This window comes from Ctenopharyngodon idella, chromosome 7, assembly GCF_019924925.1.
Source record: "Ctenopharyngodon idella isolate HZGC_01 chromosome 7, HZGC01, whole genome shotgun sequence".
Taxonomy (NCBI): Eukaryota; Metazoa; Chordata; class Actinopteri; order Cypriniformes; family Xenocyprididae; genus Ctenopharyngodon; species Ctenopharyngodon idella.
This window is the reverse complement of record NC_067226.1, coordinates 2,439,213-2,458,089: the sequence shown is the minus strand read 5'-3', so window position 1 is coordinate 2,458,089 and position 18,877 is coordinate 2,439,213. Positions and strand designations below refer to the sequence as shown.

General features: G+C 36.1%; 1 protein-coding gene across 9 annotated transcripts in view; it reads left to right on the top strand.

Moving 5' to 3' along the window:
- The window catches only part of LOC127516086 (NACHT, LRR and PYD domains-containing protein 1a), a 28,148-nt gene extending 9,429 nt beyond the window's left edge, over positions 1 to 18,719 (top strand). For 2 of the 9 annotated variants that reach the window (XM_051900384.1, XM_051900385.1), the window contains exons 2-22: positions 7,152 to 7,266; positions 7,384 to 7,775; positions 8,101 to 9,772; positions 9,908 to 10,180; positions 10,360 to 10,749; positions 10,846 to 11,271; positions 11,919 to 12,185; positions 12,276 to 12,527; positions 12,687 to 12,932; positions 13,007 to 13,264; positions 13,506 to 13,814; positions 13,918 to 14,187; positions 14,344 to 14,427; positions 14,829 to 14,973; positions 16,097 to 16,161; positions 16,264 to 16,475; positions 16,812 to 17,068; positions 17,150 to 17,263; positions 17,528 to 17,699; positions 17,768 to 17,812; positions 17,966 to 18,719. In XM_051900384.1, the coding sequence (XP_051756344.1) occupies positions 7,421 to 7,775; positions 8,101 to 9,772; positions 9,908 to 10,180; positions 10,360 to 10,749; positions 10,846 to 11,271; positions 11,919 to 12,185; positions 12,276 to 12,527; positions 12,687 to 12,932; positions 13,007 to 13,264; positions 13,506 to 13,814; positions 13,918 to 14,187; positions 14,344 to 14,427; positions 14,829 to 14,973; positions 16,097 to 16,161; positions 16,264 to 16,475; positions 16,812 to 17,068; positions 17,150 to 17,263; positions 17,528 to 17,699; positions 17,768 to 17,812; positions 17,966 to 18,255 (6,102 nt within the window). In that variant the 5' untranslated portion in view covers positions 7,152 to 7,266; positions 7,384 to 7,420 and the 3' untranslated portion in view covers positions 18,256 to 18,719. Of the gene's footprint in view, positions 1 to 7,151; positions 7,267 to 7,383; positions 7,776 to 8,100; positions 9,773 to 9,907; positions 10,750 to 10,845; positions 11,272 to 11,918; positions 12,186 to 12,275; positions 12,528 to 12,686; positions 12,933 to 13,006; positions 13,265 to 13,505; positions 13,815 to 13,875; positions 14,188 to 14,343; positions 14,509 to 14,828; positions 14,974 to 16,096; positions 16,162 to 16,263; positions 16,476 to 16,811; positions 17,264 to 17,527; positions 17,700 to 17,767; positions 17,813 to 17,965 lie in introns of those variants that run through there. The other 7 variants (XM_051900387.1, XR_007930931.1, XR_007930930.1 and 4 more) reach the window with 7 other exon arrangements.
- Positions 18,720 to 18,877: the final 158 nt, after the last annotated feature.

Here is an 18,877-nt window from a genome sequence, read left to right as displayed (position 1 = left end):
TGTTAAATATGGATATTTTTAACACAAACACATCGCTTCGCTTCAGAAGGCCTTTATTAACCCCCGGAGCCGTGTGGAGTACACGTTTATGATGGATGGATGTGGATGGAAGCACTTTCTTCAGCTCATACTGGGTCCCGTTCACTGCCATTATAAAGCTTGGATGCGTCAGGATATTTATTAAAATATCTCCGATTGTGTTCATCAGAAAGAAAATAGTCATATACACCTAGGATGGCTTGAGGGTGAGTAAAGCTTGGGCTAATTTTCATTTGAAAGTGAACTAATCCTTTAAGAATGCATGGATCTAATACTGTTACACATCCAATTTTCTCCAAACTGTTTACGTTCGCTTAAAAAGAGAACTGAATTCAGGATCGCATGCATCTGAGATGCGGCACCTGAGCTTGCGCTTCAGCTGTGTGTCCGTCAGCGCAAGCATCGCATCGAGTCCTTTTTCAGAGCTTTTATCGTGTACCAAAAGTTGTTGTTCAAATGCAAGAAATTGACTGAAAAATGCAGGAAAAATTGGCTTGTAATCCTGCGTCTGCGGTAAGGAGGAGCCTGAGTTGGATAAAGCTTGTGTGTGCAGTGACCGCTTTGTCAAAAGTTGATACAACTTGTATATGCAACCACTAACAAAAAAGTAGTATGCCTCCATAGTTTTGTATGCTTTCATTTGTTTTCTGGAGTAGAAGGATGTTCGTGCCCGGTTGCATAAAGCACCTTAAGTGTAATTTTCTTTAGTATAACATATTTTGGAAAACTTCACCTTAAGTGTTACATGGAGTGAGCAGGTTCAATCTAAGTCTTCTAACGAGACATGATCGACCGCTTTATATGATAAACATTTTAATTTAAGCGAAGTGGGTGTGTAAAGCTGTGGAAAAGTGGGAGCATAGAGGGTGGGAAAAGGCGAGACAACAACCAATAAAACACAGAACTACAGCACATTCATTATACAGAATAATGAATATTAACATATGAGCGAAGGAAAAAACAGTTGAGGGCACCTTGATGTATTTTAAAAATATAATCCTATGACAACAAATAAGGGACAAACATGGAAGAACATGGACATGTTACTTTAAAAAAGTAAGTTATAGTTACTAGTTACTTCTCACAATAGTAATTATAAAAGTAACTAATTACCAGGGAAAGTAACTATTGTGTTACTTGTTTAAAAAAAATTCAAATATGTCAAATAACTTGGATGCTCCCAATATTAAATATGTTAAATTAGTGAAATGGTTTGGACACTAAATAGAATAAGTTATTATTATAAAACATTGTACACCAATAATCTACACAATTTTATTGTACATTATTTGCTGTGGGACAATGTGAGACACCTATCAAATTCAGTATATTATTGTAAATATTTATTGCACAGACCACAACTGGCCAACAAATAATTCTAAAAATAAATTATGCTTCTTAAGAAAAGTACCAAAAATAAATAAATAATACTAAAAAATATATACATACACTCTTTGTAGTCCAAATTAAAAATATGAAACTAATATGTAAAAAGGTAATAAAATAAAAATAAAACTCCATGGCCGTATCTGACCATTGGCCATATACAAGTCACACAAGTGCTCCTATCCCAGTAGAGGTCAAGCAGAGGGCACTGTTGTAATCCTCTCTGCCTCTATTCAAATCACTGTAATTTATCACAAAAATCCAACTTTAGCTCCTGAACATTCATTCATTCATTCATTCATTCATTCATCAATCAATACACTCCTTCCTAACACTCATCCATCCATCCAAACTATTAAACCAGTGGTTGTATCTCAAAACCAGAAGCTTCTCAAACTTCTGGTCAGAGAGCCTATTCCTCTTTGCAGTGATGACAAGTTTCCCCAGACCACCAGCTTGCTGGTCTTGCTCTAGGACAAGTTTCCAGCACTCTGCCAGCAGACTTGCCTTGGCCTTGTCCTTTCTGTCCTGTGTCCGAAGCCAGCATAGTTTGAACTTGGGCAGGGTCACAGCAGCCAAGACAGCATCCTCGCTTTCCAGCACCTCTGCAAATCTTGTTTTGATTGCCTGAAATAAGAATGCAAAGAACATATTATATTATACTGTCTATATCCACACGCACACACACACTCACACAGAGCATCATATTCATACATTATTATCAGTTTAATATTATATTTGTGTATGACTATCCTCTACTATTTCTTTACAACAAAATGTTTTGCAGGTCCATCATCTCTAATCACAGATCATAACTGTAAAGCCTAGAATATAAAGCTTTTCATTTTCCAACCATCCAAATAAATAAAATCCAATTCTTGGGTGACTGGTTAAAGATATTTATAAATTAGCCTCTGGAAGGTCAGCTAGGATTTGAAGGCCACTCTTCAGTTCCAAGGTCTTGAAAATCAATGTCTCCAGTGTGGGTCGGAGTATACTATGGAAACAGTTGTCTTCTCCTTGAAGAATTTGTAAGGCTACTGTAAGTGGCCTCATGACAATACACTACAGTTCATAAAACAATTTCCATCTCGTACTGCAAGGGACCAGCAGCTTCTTTGCAATGATGTCATCCCCGGTCTCTGCAGACTCCATAAGCCTGTACATTCTGTGGTAGCAAACGTATATCACTTTTGTTTGTGGTTTTTGACAGTAACCACATGTCAACATCAGTACATGAAACAAGGTTTAAAGCGTGTGCAGCATCTCTGATGTGGCGGCAAAGTGATCACAACTTCACCACCATCATCATCACCACTGCAATACATTAATGTCCGTAAAAGTCACCTCATTCTCACCATCCTCAGAGTCCTCCTCCTCGACTGGCTGGTATCTTTTGAAGGCCTTGATGAAATTAGAGCCATTATCCGTGACAGTTGATGTAATTTTATGGAATATATATGCCATAGGATGAGTGAATGTTGTCAAGCACAATTGCAATCATGTCATGAGTATGACGACCCTTGAATCTTCTGCATGCTAGTGCTGCTTTCCCTCTCTCCATGCTGTTTGGATTTATCCAATGTGTAGTTATGCCAAGAAAGCTTTTATTATGTGCAGTCCAAATATGTTGTAGAGATTCTATGTGTTCAAAGGTCTTTTTGAGTTCGGCATTCATTCTGGCATACCCGGCGTCTATGTACTTTGAAAAAGTATTTTTGCATGGCGAGCTTTGTGAAGCACAAACTCCGCACTACTCTGCCTGTGGTTGGCAAACAATGGAAATTTACATTACCTAAGCCAAACATCATCAGTTATGTGGTTGTCTCTCACGTGGGATTGCGCCCGAGGGGGACCCCCCGGTGGTGTAGTCTACGTGATACGTAGATATATGCTGTATACTCAATAGGAAAGGTCAAGGATTTTTGTATACCCACTTAAAAAAGCGTGAGGATACGGATTTGGCGCTGTAGCGCCTCAGTTCAAGAGAAGCGGCAGTCTGCTGCGCACGTGAACTGATCCTCTCCTCCGCTTTAATACCAGTTACAACGCAAAATAAACATGAATGAACATCTAAAGTGAGGGTTGAAAGATACAGTACAACTTACCGAAATCCGTATCATGTCTCGTGTAATCACTCAATGAGTGTTTAAACCGCGGAAAGACATTAATAAAAAAGCTTGTAAACAAACAAACGTAACGTCACATTTACCTCAGAACAAACATATTCACTGACCATAAACTCGTTAGTCAGCTAGAAAAATTAACTCTAGAGAGGAGCATTTAGCTAAATATATGCACCATATGTTAAATATTAATTATAATTTTTAATGTTCTTTAATAGCCTATATAATGCATGTTTGAATAAATCCATCAAGTTGACAGTCACCACTTAAATGTTTATATTTCAAAAAACGAATTGGAGTAGAAATCATTTTAAAGTTAGCAGGCCTAACATAACTTAATTTTATAAAAAATTCCTTAAGTGTAATTTAAGTTTGTATACAATTCAGCTCATTTTAACCTTCAATATTAATGTAGTACCAACTGATTGCAATGTATATTATACAGCATTAGTAAAATTTGCCATGTAGCCTACTGTACCTGATATACAGTATATTCAAGATAACTGATATTGAATCGAATTGCAAGCTTGTGAATTGAAATGCATAACTATGATGACAGCCTGGCAGGAAATGGTGCAAAACAGAAAACAGTTGACAGTGCAAAACAGAAAACAGTCCAGTTGGTGATATTGTGACATACTGATAAGCCTCATCTTTCCATTATTGTTAATAATAGTTGCAACTTGCGCTCTTAAATGTGCATTGAAAATTGCCAGCTGATAAAACCTATGCTCCAGGGACCATATTCATATAACATCTAAGGCTAAATGTAGATCTTAACTGGCTGAGTTAGATGGTGATTGACAGTAAACAGTAGAAAATCAGTCCAGTCTCTTCAGCTGTAAATGTCATTGGCTGTTAAAGTCTTGTGTTGCTTATAATAAATTGACATGATGATAACATACACATAAGCATTCTTTCAGAATGCTCTCAATTACATGTAGCTTAGATCCCCAACCCCCCGGGGCCCCCTCCTGGAGATTTGCTTAGGGACCACAATAACCTAAACACACCACTGAGCTATATAGTAACGCTGCATTTTATTGTCAGTAACAGTAACGGCGTTGTAACGGGGGAAACAGTAATTTGTTTGATTACTCGTTAGTGAAAAAAATAAGGCCATTAGTAATGCCGTTTATTTATAACGCCGTTATTCCCATCACTGCTTATCAAACATACACTTATATGTGCCTGAACGCAGTTGAACAGGCAGAAGTGAATGGACAGTGCGCGTCATTTGAACTCTCCACTATAATGCCATCTCATGCGTAATGGCCTTTTCAGACAGGACGCTGTGCTGGCCGCTGGGTTCAGCGTAGCCCTTCAGATAAAAAGCGACTTGCGCTACGCTGGCCAGAGCAAAGTAGGCGGAGTTTTCAAAACTTTTAGCGGGAGTTCTATACGTCTAGTCATTTGATGCCTCGTTTCTATTGGCCGCATTGAGTAATCGTCACAGAGTGCAGCGGCGAAAGTTGAACTATTTTGAACTTTGACCACGGCGTGCAGGCAAGCTTGTCAATGGTGCGCTCCGCTGCGTGTGCGCTTTGGTCGATGCAGCAACAAACCGTCCTTGCGTGGCGCAAGCCATTGAAATAAATGGGTTTCATAGCGCAGTGGTATCGTTGTCGCGTCCTGTGTGAAAGGGCCTTAATACAGCGCAGTGCTTGCATTAAGAGTTCATTCGCACTCTGAATCTTTTGGGGTTTCATGAGCCTTTAAAGGGTTAGTTCATGCAAAAATGAAACTTCTGTCATTAATTACTCACCCTCATGTCGTCCCAAACCCATAAGACCTTCGTTCATCTTTGGAACACAAATTAAGATATTTTTGATGAAATCCGAAGGTTTCTGAACCACACGTAAGCAGCAACATCATTGCATCTTTAGAGGTCCAGAAAGGTAAGACTACAGTGGTTCAACCTTAATGTTATGAAGCGACTGAGAATACTTTTTGTACGCGAAAACAAAACAAAAATAACGACTTTATTTAACAATTTGAACGGTTGTCATATGCAGTTGAGGTAGTAAACACAGTTCAGCTCTTCCATGTTCTAAGCCAGAATGCTGACTCATTATTGGCCTGACGCATGTGTCGTGCTGCTCACGTGTACAGCGTCGGCCAATACTGAGCCGGTGTTCGGATGTAAACAGGGAAGCGCTGAATTGTGTTCACTACATCAACTGCATATGACAACAGTTCAAATTGTTAAATAAATCTGTTATTTTTTTGTTTTGATTTTTGTGCACAAAAAGTATTCTCTTGTGTTCCGAAGATGAACAAAGGTCTTAGGGGTTTGGGACGACATGAGGGTGAGTAATTAATGACAAATTTCATTTTTGGGTGAACTAACCATTTAAGTCATTCACATAGTTAAGGGGACCTGTATGAGTTTCTTTCTTCTGTTGAACACAAAAGAAGATATTTTGAAGAATGTACCAGACAGTTTACAGGAGCCATTGACTTCCATAGTATTTTTAAAATTGTAAGTCAATGGCTACTGTAAACTGTTTGATTACCAACATTCTTCAAAAATCTTCTTTTGTGTTCAACAGAGGAAAGAAACTCATACATGTTTGGAGCAAGATGAGAGTGAGTAAATGATGACACAATTTTCATTTTTGGGTGAACTATCCCTTTAACATGTATTAGTGTCTTTGGAAGGCTTTTGTCTTTTAAAAACATTAAAATGTACAAATTCACATCATTTCATATTTACATGCAATGCAGGGATTCCACAACTTTTTTTGTCAGCTGAACCTCCTGAGATTTAAAGTTAATAAGTTAATAATAATAATAAAATTAAGTTCACTGATGTCAGTTAATGGTCACATGACATGCAGGTAAATAAATAAAATATATATTTTTATCTTTTTTAGTAATTTTGATTGCTTTTTTTATTTTAAAATTATTTATTTTAAATGTTGCTTTTTTTTTTATTTAATTACATAATAGCTTTTAGTTAAACTTAGAAACCCCATGCAGTTCCTTCACGAACCCCAGTCTGGGAAACCCTGACTTAATGTAATATTTAATACACTTCATGTTGTTGATAAAGAATGGAATTTATTTTCTTTTTCTTTGTATATTTATATCAATATGGTACAAGATTATCCAATGTGATAAATGAGTTTTGTAATCTAAAAGTAATCAAAAAGTAGTCAGATTACATTACCTTAAATGTGTAATGTAATGGATTACGTTACTAACTACAATTTTTGTCATGTAATTTGGAATCAGTAACTGATTACAATTTGTAAGTAATCTACCCAGCTCTGGTGGTTGGTATATTCCAATAGTGCACAAGGTGGGTTCTGGAAATAAAAACTTAACTCATAGGTAGATTGATTTTTAACTATCATTTGTGAACCCTTAAAGACAAACCTATTGTGACATAATTCACAATTCTTTGAAAAGAAGAATTATGCTCACCGCATATCTTTCTTTAAGGTTTGATAATTTATCATTAAGAATCAGTTTCCATATGGAGAAAATGAATTTTTTTTTCCTGAACCTGTCTGTTGCATTATTCATTTCACGTGAAGATGTGTGACCAAGAGGTTGATTAACGGTGTATATTTTTCTGAATTTGTTTTAAAAAAGGCACCACTGCATGTGAACGTCCATTGCAAAGTCTGAAGTAATTTCACATGCTCAAAGTAGTGTGACTGCAGCTGTGACACCATGTGACACATATGTGTCATATATAGGCTATAAAGTGAGTTTTTTTTAATTATTTAAAAAAAAAATGTAAACAAAAAAATGCTAAAAACTAAGACAAATGATTTCAAATATGGTCTTTTCTTTTCTCTCTTTCTCACAATTAATCTTTCAGAATTTGGTTACAACTGGAACAGAACAAAATCTTCAGGATGGCGAGCACCCAGCAATCTGCACAGGAATTCCTCGGAAATGGCCGAACTCTGCTAACTGAGGGACGTTTAAACTGTGATCCTTTAATTGAAGCCTTAATCCAGTGCAAATTCTTCATAAATCATGAGCTAAGTTCAATTGAGTCTGCAGAAAATAGTCAGGATAAGATAAGGATTTTGCTCGACATAGTTTTTTCTAAAGGAGAAGAAGCCTGCTATAAGTTTTTAAAAATTCTTGACAAAAAAAGATTTGAAGTATTTCCAAGACCTGTTTTGGGTGATCGGGATTTACATCACTGGATTAGCTGCTTCTCCTTCAAGGATGAACCACAATCTCAGACTGCAAACCTAGCAGGTGAGCATCAAGCACAGGTATACTGTATTCTTATTTTTAAAATGATTATTGTGCAAAGTGGTTTAGATAAGTGTATTTATATTTGTACCTTACATTTAATCTGAGGCATATAGTGATAGTAGGGGAAGGCAAAATGGTAGAATATGAGTATGAGGCAACCTGCCAACAAATTTAGAATATAGAGACTATTTTGGTGGACCTTTTTTAAGTCTGGAGCATGCATTTACTACTCAGAGAATTGTGGACTAGTTTTCATTTTACTGTTGTAGATCATATCTCTAACGAAATGTGTTTAAAAAAAAATGTTTTAAAATATTTTTTTCAGACCCAGATCCTTGTGCCGCATACCAAGGCCTTTTGAGATGGAAAGCAAGACAAATACTGGAAAATAAATGGAACCAAAGCATGATTTTTTTTAAAAATGAGCATAAAAGCAAACCCTTCACATACATACCCCTTGTTATGGACACAGATTCTAGTACAGTTTCAAAACTTAAGAAGAACAAGGGATACAAGAAATCTCGCTCAAAAAAACTTACGACTTCCATACCAACAAACAAGAAAATGTTGTCTCCCAAAGACTTACTTATGAATGATGAGAAAAGCATCCTACTTGTGGGGAAACCTGGAGTGGGCAAGACAACAGTTGCACTAGAGATTCTTAGACTCTGGACTGAAGAGAAAAGCATTCCAGTGAGTTACATGTTTTATTTTGATGAGCCACTGATGAGAGTTTTCTCCCAGGATCCAAATCCTCATATGTTGAAGGATCTTATTTTTCACCATTACATATGCCCAGAAGAAGCATCAGATCAAGTTCTAGAAAATATTGAGAGCAATTCAGAAAATGTTGTACTCATTTTTGATGGTATCATGGATGTGACTGGAAACAACGTGATTAAGCAGCTCATGGGGAAAGAATTTTTGAAAGATGCCAAGGTCTTGACCACTTGCAGACCAGAAGCTGAGGATACAGGTTACCTGTCAGACTGGCCATCTTATCGAGTAGAGGTTCAGGGTTTTAGTCATGGGTCCATCTGTGAATACTTCAAATGGATGCTGGGAACAACGGATGACATTGGTCCTTTGAAAAACCCAGAGTTATTCAGTTTGTGCTCTGTACCATTGTATGCCTTTATAGTAACTGCCTGCATTTCAGTAAGTCCTGTTGAAGCCAGGAATAAGCCTTTTACAATTACGGAGATGTACGTCCAAATTTTTCGCTTTTGCATGAAACAACACGGGCACCAAAATGTGGAGCACTTAGATAAGTACATTACGGACAACAAAAGGGACATCATGAAATTAGCTCTAGCCTCCTATCAAGCAATGCTAGCAAGGACAGTGAACCTGACAGATTTGGATCATGAAGACAAGCCTGTGCAAAATGCTTTCTTGACAAAGCAATTGTGGAACCCATCCACAACCTCTTGCAAAGTGTATGCATTCCTTCATAATACAATGCAAGAGTTTTGGACAGCCCTCTTTCTAATTTTAAATCCTGACAAGATCACTAATGTGCTTGATCAATGTCACAGCGAAGAAGATGGAAAATACCTTAAATATATTATGCCATTTTTGTCTGGACTTCTCTCTGATAATCTAGTTGAGCTTATAAAGTGTTTGGTGCCAGTAGAACAGATAGAAGCTACACGTGCAGAGTACTTTCAACAGATTATTGACACTTTCCTTTACACTAAAGAACGGAATCAAGAAGGTGATTTCGAGCAGTTTGTGGACGTTGACAACATCCTGTTTGTGTGTCGATGTCTTTATGAGTATCAATCTCCTAAGGCATGCCTACTCTTCCTGGCAAAGGTTCAGTATGAGCTTGATTTAGAGGAACAAACCCTTGATCCCCACCAGTGCTGCATACTATCCTATGTGGTCAGTCAAACTATGCATCAGAATATTGATTTGAACCTCACAAATTGCAACATTTCTGACCCTGGGGTGAAATTACTTCTTGGCTCGTTGAAAAATCTTAAATTTCTCAGGTACAAGAAGTTAATTTATGGCTGGTGAAACAAACTGCCACTCCTTTTCACAATTTTATAGCAATAACAAAAATGATATAATTTATAAGATTTTATTTATTTATTTTGCTTTTTACACTCATTTTTTATTCCCAGGTCAACAAGCAGCTTGCAGTCTCAAATGTGGAGAGTGGCTTTTGAAGCAGGACAGTTTTCAGATTTTGATAGCCTGCTTAGCTTATTCAGCTTTGAAATGCACCTCTATGCACATGAAACACAAGACCAGAAAGTGTTTCAAAGGATAGGAGAAGTCCTTAAAAAGAAGAGATCAGAAAGTGTTCATCTTTTCCTTCATGTAAATGAAAAACTCATAACTAGACCTTTGCAGAAGGCCATTTTTGAGAGCTTATCCAATATCGCAACCATTAGGTACAACCAGTGAACACAACACTTACTTCCGGATGTAATCTAAAATTATTTAGTTTTATTCAAGTAAAAATATGGTTTAATTTAACACCTATAATACATTCCACAATAATTCAAATGAATTGATTTTTTTTTTTTCTTATTTTATATATATTCTTTATTTATTTATTTATTTTTTGTAGGATTTTCCCCCATCAGTTCAAAGTAGCAATAGAAACAGACCTCTATGTTCAAGGAGCTATTTATGAGATGAAGACTGGTCAACGATGTGTAAGGAAACTGCTGTCTGTTTTCAGCAACAATCAAAGAGAAAACTTTGAGGAGCAGTGTAAATTTTTGCTAAATCTGCAAGAACATGGTAAGAACATGGATGTTCTTCCAGTTTTGCAACCTGTTTTTTATGCATTGCCAACCACATGGGTTGTACAGCCTTCAAACCCATCAATGTCACTGCTCTTCCAAACCATGGAAGCTCTAAATTTAAAGAAGCCCGCTGAACTAGATAATGTTCCATACACGCTGAGTGAACTTAAACTTGTTCTTCAGTATATGCCCTATGTTACAGAAATGAGGTGAGTAAAATTCACAAACTTTTTTGAAAATTGTGTTTGTATAAAATAACTGGATACAGTTCTAAAATATAAAATAACAAATTTTTTTTATTGCAGGTTCAGTGCTGCTCTCAGACAGCCTAAAGACATCCACAAAATTGTGAAGATTGTTACTGATCTTTTCATTCTCGCATCTGAATGTGGAGAGGAGAAACTAAGGAGCCTTTCTACAGTATGCAGTTACTCAACCTTTCCCTTTGCTGAAGACAGCAAAGACATACAGAGCTTTTTCCTTTTGGATCTCTTCACCCAGCTGAAAGAAAGTTCATCATGGAAGACAGTACTGCCAGCATTAAAGCCCATTCTTATGGTTGCCCCTGCTGTATGGACAGTGGACCTACTAAAACTAGAGAAGACATTTGCTCTAATTGAACTCCTAAAGCTTCAGGCCGTCACAAAACCAGTGGAGCTCAGGAGTTGGTCATGCGAAAGAGAAAAACTTAAGATTTTCCTGCATTGTTTACCCTATATTTCAAAACTTTGGTGAGTAGATTAGTTAAAATTAAAATGCATGACTGAATTTCCTTTGTCAATGTTAAAGGGATAGTCTAAAAATGAAAATTCTTTCATTATTCTTTCATTTCTTTTCCTCATGTCATTCCAAACCCGTATGACTGACTTACTTCTGTGGATTATAAAAGAAGATATTTTGAAGAATGTTGGTAACCAAACTATTTTGGTTACCATTGACTTCCATTGTATGGATAAAAAACACTGAGACATTTCTCAGAATACCTTCATTTGTGTTTCACAGAAGAAAGAGAGTCATAGGATTGGAACGACATGATGACAGCATTTTTATTTATCGATGAACTATCTCTCTTGAGGTCTTCAACCCTGGGGACCCACTATCCTGCAAACTTTATTTCCAACCTGCTTTAACACACCTGCCCGTGTGTTTTCAAGCAATCCTGAAGAGCAGGATTAGATACGTCAGGTGTGTTTGATTAGGGTTGGAACTAAACTCTGCAGGACAGTGGGTCCCCAGAAGCAGGGTTGAAGACCTCTGCTTTAAGGTTTCATATTGAGATATAATCATTAAGCAAATGCTTTCTTGTAAGTTACTACACAAATCAAACAATAAAATCCATTACATATTACATTAAATACAACTTATACTCTCTTTATAGCTGTGATGAGCAGTTTTTCCAGACCGTGTGTGAGGTCCTCTCAGCAGACAATGAATGGAATCCAAAACAGATCGCTGAGCTTTTGAGATCTCTTGGCTTTAGCATTTCATTGATGGATATGCTGCCAAGTCGCCTCTGCAAAGCTGTTGGCAACATTTTCGAACTGCTGGACAAAGAGGACATCTCCCTCAGTCTTCTCCCTCAAAAGATCTCTTATCAAGGTTGTGCCTACCTCTTTTCAAATATGAAAAAGCTTCAAACCTTGAGGTAATCATTTTTGTGATGCAAATATATTGCACAATTTGATTGATTGATTGATTGATTGATTGATCGATTGATCGACTGATTGATTTTCAGAGTAAATGAAATTGCAACTTCAAAGCTGGCAAGACTGGTTAGGTCACATAAAGAAATAAATTCCGTAACGGTGGAAGAGCTGTCTTTGGTTTTGTCAAACTCTCATCTGCCAGAGAGAGAACTTTGCCAGCTATTGAGCAGCCTGACTTCTCTTCTTAGAGTCTGGACAGTCCACAACTTGAACCTTTCTGAGTTTAAAATTGAGCCTCACTTGCTCTGTGTGCTGTGTCATCAGGGTGCCTTGTCCATTAAGTAAGTGGGAAACTTTAAAACTTAAAAAAAAAAAAAAAAAAACTGGCATTTTTTTGTACTGCAATAGTATTGTGGTATTTTATACCACATGTATTTGAAGTGTTTGTTTACTTAATAATTATAAAAATATGTATATTAACAACAATTTTGTGACAACAGATTTAATAAAGAGACTCTGGAACAACTAGCAGAAGTTGTGTATGATGCTCAAGATGAAAATCTGACACGGTTGTTCCTGGAGAAAATTGATGGTGATTTGTCCCCTTGTGGTTTGTCCTGGGATGTTTTATCTTATCTAGTTCAGGTCACGAAAAAGCAAGTGACACTAGACCTTCCAGAAGGCAGATTTAATGTTCTCAAAGTTCCAAGCCTTCTTGCTTTACTGGACACAGTCTGCTTTAAAAGGCAAGACCTTTCCTTGTTTACATTTAAATATATAAATAGAATTATATAAAACTAATTCTTTCTTAATTATGCAGGATAAGCCCACGATTTGTCAGGGCTGCACTGAAAGAGATATATCAAAAACGTGCAGGTCATCTAATTGTGAAATTAGTAAAATCTTCAGCTAACCTGATTAACCTTTGCATGAGAGAGTTGGATTCAACTGATTGCAAAGCCCTCTGCTTTGCCCTGCACTATAGTGATGGTGTTAAGCTCAACCTGTTAAACTCTGTCATTCCAAATAATGAGACGGACAACATTGTAAAACTTATGCACAGAGTTTCTGATCTGAGGTAATGTCCACATGATTTTTGTACAACTTAAAGCCAATTTACACCGCACCGACAGACGGTTGAACATGCTGAATAGGAATTAGAATGTCTGAGAAGTGACATGCTGTAATCTGTTGACTGTCGGCGTTGGTCTGCGTCTGTCAGTGCAGTGTGAATTAGCCTTTACACTCAAAATACTTTGAATCACTTACTCATGCACTTATGGCCTTACTAACACTGCTGTTGTACTTCATTGGACTAGGGTTGATAGAAAGCTGCTGTTGAGTTTTCTTCATGCCTCCATGGACATGGAAAAACAAGGATATTCAGTGTCTGCCCTCTTGAGGGCCCTGAACCACAAACTGGACTTCTCCTGCAATTCTTCCCTCAGTAGTGGCCGTTTTGGTCAAGAAAATGGGGATGTTCTAACTCTGAGTCTTACGGATTTTACAGCCATTTCTTCTGCCATTAATATATCAACATGTGACACAGAATTAATTTTATATGACTGTCAAGCAGATGATTCTGCATTTGAGGTTCTCTTCCCTATTTTGCACAAAGTGCATCTTCAGTGAGTCCTCATATATTTTTGCATAAATTAGGTAATCATTTTTATTGTTATATTTCTACAGATGATTAAATGATTGGGGTTGCAAAAACTTCTATCTCAACAGCTTGGGCAGAAGCCTTCTTTGTCAGTTTCTGACATTGATTTTCAATGTCCCCATGGCTATGTCTTTGAAATGGGCATCATCACTTTCCAAAGCACTTGGAAAAGAGCTGGACCTCAGTGACACTCCTCTTAACTACCGCACATGTGAGTCTCTGCAGTTAGTCTTGGATTACACAGAGGACCTTACACATCTTAATCTCAGTCATTGCCAGATCACAGATGCATGCTTGGATCTTTTCCTTCCTCACCTTCACAAAATGATGATTTTAGAGTGAGTATTCATGGGCTAATCAGCAATTAAAGGACTGGGCTGCTTTTAAAAAGCTGCTGAATTACTTTTTTTTTTTTTTTTTTTAACCACATGATTACTGATGTTTTAACCACATTGTGTGTGTGTGTGTTTTTTTTTTTTTTTTTTTTTTTTCAGTCTTACTGGAAATGACATAACTGACAAAGGAGTACAGAGACTGCGCATAGCCTTAGATGGAAACAGTTTCACAAAGACCATATGGTGATTATGGTGTTGGTTAAATATTCTATGCAGCTATCATTGTACACTATTAGAATGGAAAAGGAAAGTAAAAATGTGATGGTAAAAAACTGTTAATTGGTTCATTTTATTGGATAAACAATATGAATGTCTCACTTATTTAACCCTTAAATTTAAGATCATGGAGTGCGCTACAATTATTGAATATGATTTTTTTTTTTTATGTAAGCAATTGTTTATAAGTATAAATTATAAATCCACAATGTCATCAAAGTACCTCCAATAATGGTTGTAACATTGCCACTGTATTTTGTTACAGAAAAGTTCTGGCAATCTCAACTGCCACTTTGTTTGTATTTTAATTCCAGTTTTGGTTTGTCAAAATTAAACTCTTGATAATCTTTATTCAATCATTTTCACAGCCTTTGTGACAACCAAATAACAGAAATTGGCCTCCTGGTGGAAGAAGCACGCTTTGAAACCCAACAGACTGGTACAAGAAGATGCACCCAACCACAGCATTACAGCACAAAAGATTTGGAATCAAAAATCAAAACAGAAAAGAAGGTATGGTATGGAATAGGGAATTTGTTACTTTTGTGTTATGTTTGTGCGAGTAGTCAGATATTTTAAAAAGCATTATGAATATGTCATATGCAGCTTGACCAGCACAGAGTGAGATTCAATAGACCAGTTATAATCTAGCAAAAATCTAACAGTAGTTGGGTGCAGATGAAGGAATACAAGAGGAATGTCAGTAAACACCAACAGATCATGTAAAAAGACTTGGAGGACAATTACAAACAAATGGGTAATGTGAAGGAGGACCTCTAAGCTAATCTAAGTAGGATGCATGTAGTGGATGACTGTGCCAAAAGAAAACAGCTTCAAGACAATCATGCACAGGCGGATGAGCAAAACTGCTTTCTTTATAAAATTTTGCTATTCTCAGTACCTTGTATCAGTAATCAATTAAAAGGTTAGTTCACCCAAAAATGAAAATTCTGTCATTAATTACTCACCCTTATGTCGTTCCACACCTGTAAGACCTTCGTTCATCTTCGGAACACAAATTAAGATATTTTTTATAAAATCCAATGGCTCAGTGTTTAAAACAGTTCATGTGACTACAGTGCTTCAACCTTAATGTTATGAAGCGACGAGAATACTTTTTGTGCGTCAAAAAACAAAATAACTTTATTCAACAATATCTAGTGATGGGCCATTTTAAAACACTGCTTCATGAAGCTTTGAAGCTTTCTGAATCTAGATTCTAGATATTGATGCATTAGATGCACTAGATATTGTTGAATAAAGTCGTTATTTTGTTTTTTGGCGCACAAAAAGTATTCTCGTCGCTTCATAACATTAAGGTTGAACCACTGTAGTCACATGAACTGTTTTAAATATATCTTTAGTACCTTTCTGGGTGTTTGAAAGTGGTAATTATCTTGCTGGCAATGCAGGCCTCATTGAGCCATCAGATTTTATCAAAAATATTTTAATTTGCGTTTCGAAGATGAACGAAGGTCTTACGGGTGTGGAACGGGTGAGTAATTAATGACAGAATTTTCATTTTTGGGTGAACTAACCCTTTAACATACCTGTTAAAAAGATGTGTTATTCTTTAAATGTATATGTTATGTAGTAGTAAAATGTCATGTAAAACATTTCTAATCTTATATCATAGAAGGAAGATCCTATAAAGGAGTTTGAGCCTGAACTAGAAGTAAATAATGGCAGGATTTCCTACAGGTGAGTAAATGAATGTCTTAAAAGTACTACTTCTCTTCAAAATAAATATGATCTTTCAGTGTGCAATAGTTTCTCAAATGTATTATTTTTATTGTGTTGTAGGTTTCAGTGCACATCTGAAGGCCTTTTCATGTGCAGAACAACTGGGCTGTTGTTTGGATTAAAAGGAAGTGGATGTGTAGAGTACAGTGTGGTTCACTGGGATATGCGTCTCCTTATCAACACTCACTATGAGCCTGCTGGACCTATGTTTGATATCAAAACCACTACGGCAGAAATCTATGAACTTCATCTTCCACACTGCGAGACACATGGTAAATGATGAAGCTAGTGCCACTGGCAGTCAATACAAAATCTTTCTAATTAAAGGAAAGAAAGAAAATTTGCAGTTTGAATAGTAATGTAGTCTAGTTGTGTTTATCAAAAACTGGAGTACATTTTGTGACTTGAACAACTAATTGGTAACAGCCTTTTGCTGACATTTGTTGTGAAATCTATTTCTTCATAAGCAGAAACAAGTAGTTTTTAAAAATATTAACACAATACTAGTCAATCTCAAGTGTTTATTGTAAATATATTTAACTACTTGGATATAAAACTTAATTGAGATTCTGACTTTTTTTTTTTACCACTTATCTTTCTATCTACAGTTGATGCAATTGGAAATCTTTCTGTTGTCCATATACACAACGAGGACACCCGGGAATTCCTCTCTCCAGTTAAAATTTCAAAAAAGCATATAGCTGTAAATGTCTGTAGGTTATCTCACTATGGCGTTGTGCATGAGAATGATCAGAATAACAGAATGATCAGAGGGCAGGTGCTGCTGTTTCAGGAACCCGATGTGTCACCAACCCTGCAAAGGCTATGGGTTTTCCTATTGCCGAGCAATGTCCCACTCTCAGAGGTCTGAAACCTTTAATTTGTTCTACTTTTGCTTTTGTAGATTATTTTTAATAAACATCACATATTCTTGTTTGGTCAACAGATAAAAAATCAGCAACAAGAGTATGTGTTCATCCAAACCAGCTCTGAATGCAAACTAATGACAAATGCAAAGTATACTCTGATCTCAAAAATAGCCAAAAAAATCCAACCAAAGGTAATTAAATTCAGAGATTGTTTGTCCCAGACATTTGCTAATCCACATCTATAATCTATATTTTAGCCACCAGTTTCTTTTACCACAAAGACATTTATTTTGATGTATTTTAATTGTTTTATCACTCTGTGAAGCTAATGGGGCACATGTCCGTTGGCACAGGAAATGAAACATGCTTTATTGATTTTACTAACCTTACAAAATGCTGTACAGCTTTTTTGTGTATGATTACAGTTTTTTTTTTTTTTTTTTTGTACCCTTTAGCAAAAATTATTTGAACTCTTGCATGATGGTAATCACCATCCTACATTTGAGGTCTTCTTAGATAAAGATGTGACTGAACTGCAAATTAAAGTTCAGCATAAAATAAAGGAAAGTGGTAATATCACTTTCAAAACTACATGGAAACGTTTGATAATGCTCAAGAAAAACAGAGGTAAGACATTTTTTTTGTACTTTGTACTCTGTGAAAAGCATCTAATTTTTTTGTTCTCATGTAACTAGATAATCACACCGAAATGATATCTGAAGAACATTCTAACAATCAAGGTACTGTAATATTTTTAAAAATTTAAACCTATTGAAATGTTTCTAAACAAAATTCTCTTTGAAGTTCCCTGAGCTTCACAGAATGCTAAAACATCCTCTTAAAATGAAAAAAAATTAACACCTGATATTTCTTTGTCTATTTGTGTGTCTAAGAAAAAAAATGGATATCTGATCTTGGTGAAATAATGGAGGATCTGAAATGTGATGAGTTCAAGAAGTTAAAGCATTTAATGAATAACACTAAGAATAGAGTTTGCATTCGTTGGACGAAGCTTGAAGAAGCAAACAACAGGTGTGAGTTGGCGAGTTTGGTTGTTGAGACGTGGGGATTCAAAGAATCAGTGAAAGCCATTCATGAGCTCATGAAGAAGCTGCCTCGCAATGATGAATTTGTCACAGACCGACTGAAGCCATACGTAACACAGTTTGGCCTTGAGGGTTAGAGGCCTTGCAATCATATTGTGAATAGACATCAATATAAAAGCACTTTACGTGAACACTCAACGACAGATTACCACAGATTGGTATTACTGTATATCTGACTCTTGTTTCATTGTACTTCAATTGTAAATTCTAAGTATAACTATGTGATTTTGTAAATTGTAGATTGTATAAATGTTCAGGTTGCTTACATGTACATATATTTATTTAGCAGATGCTTCAATCCAGAGTGATTTACAAATGAGGAATACAACATTGGCAGTAACATGGGAAGCGCTGCAATATGAATATACTGTAATTGTGATGTTGAATTGTTTCTGCATGTTAATCTGTTTATATGAGAATTATATGCAAAGACTTCACAAATGAAGTTTAAAAATGTACATCTAATATTTCTTGATGAATGTGGAATCAACACAGTAAGTAAACAAAAAGTTTGATGAAAGAAATAAAAAGTTTAATTGAATCGTTAAAAAGATTATTTGCCTGCTGCAGTCAGGGACAGTCTCCTAGAAACCAGCATTGCTTGCTTGCATAAAAGGTGCAAAATTATCACAAAGAATTTATCAGTATTTTATTTTATTATTATTATAATTTTTTTTTTTTGTTTTTTTTTTTGTTTTT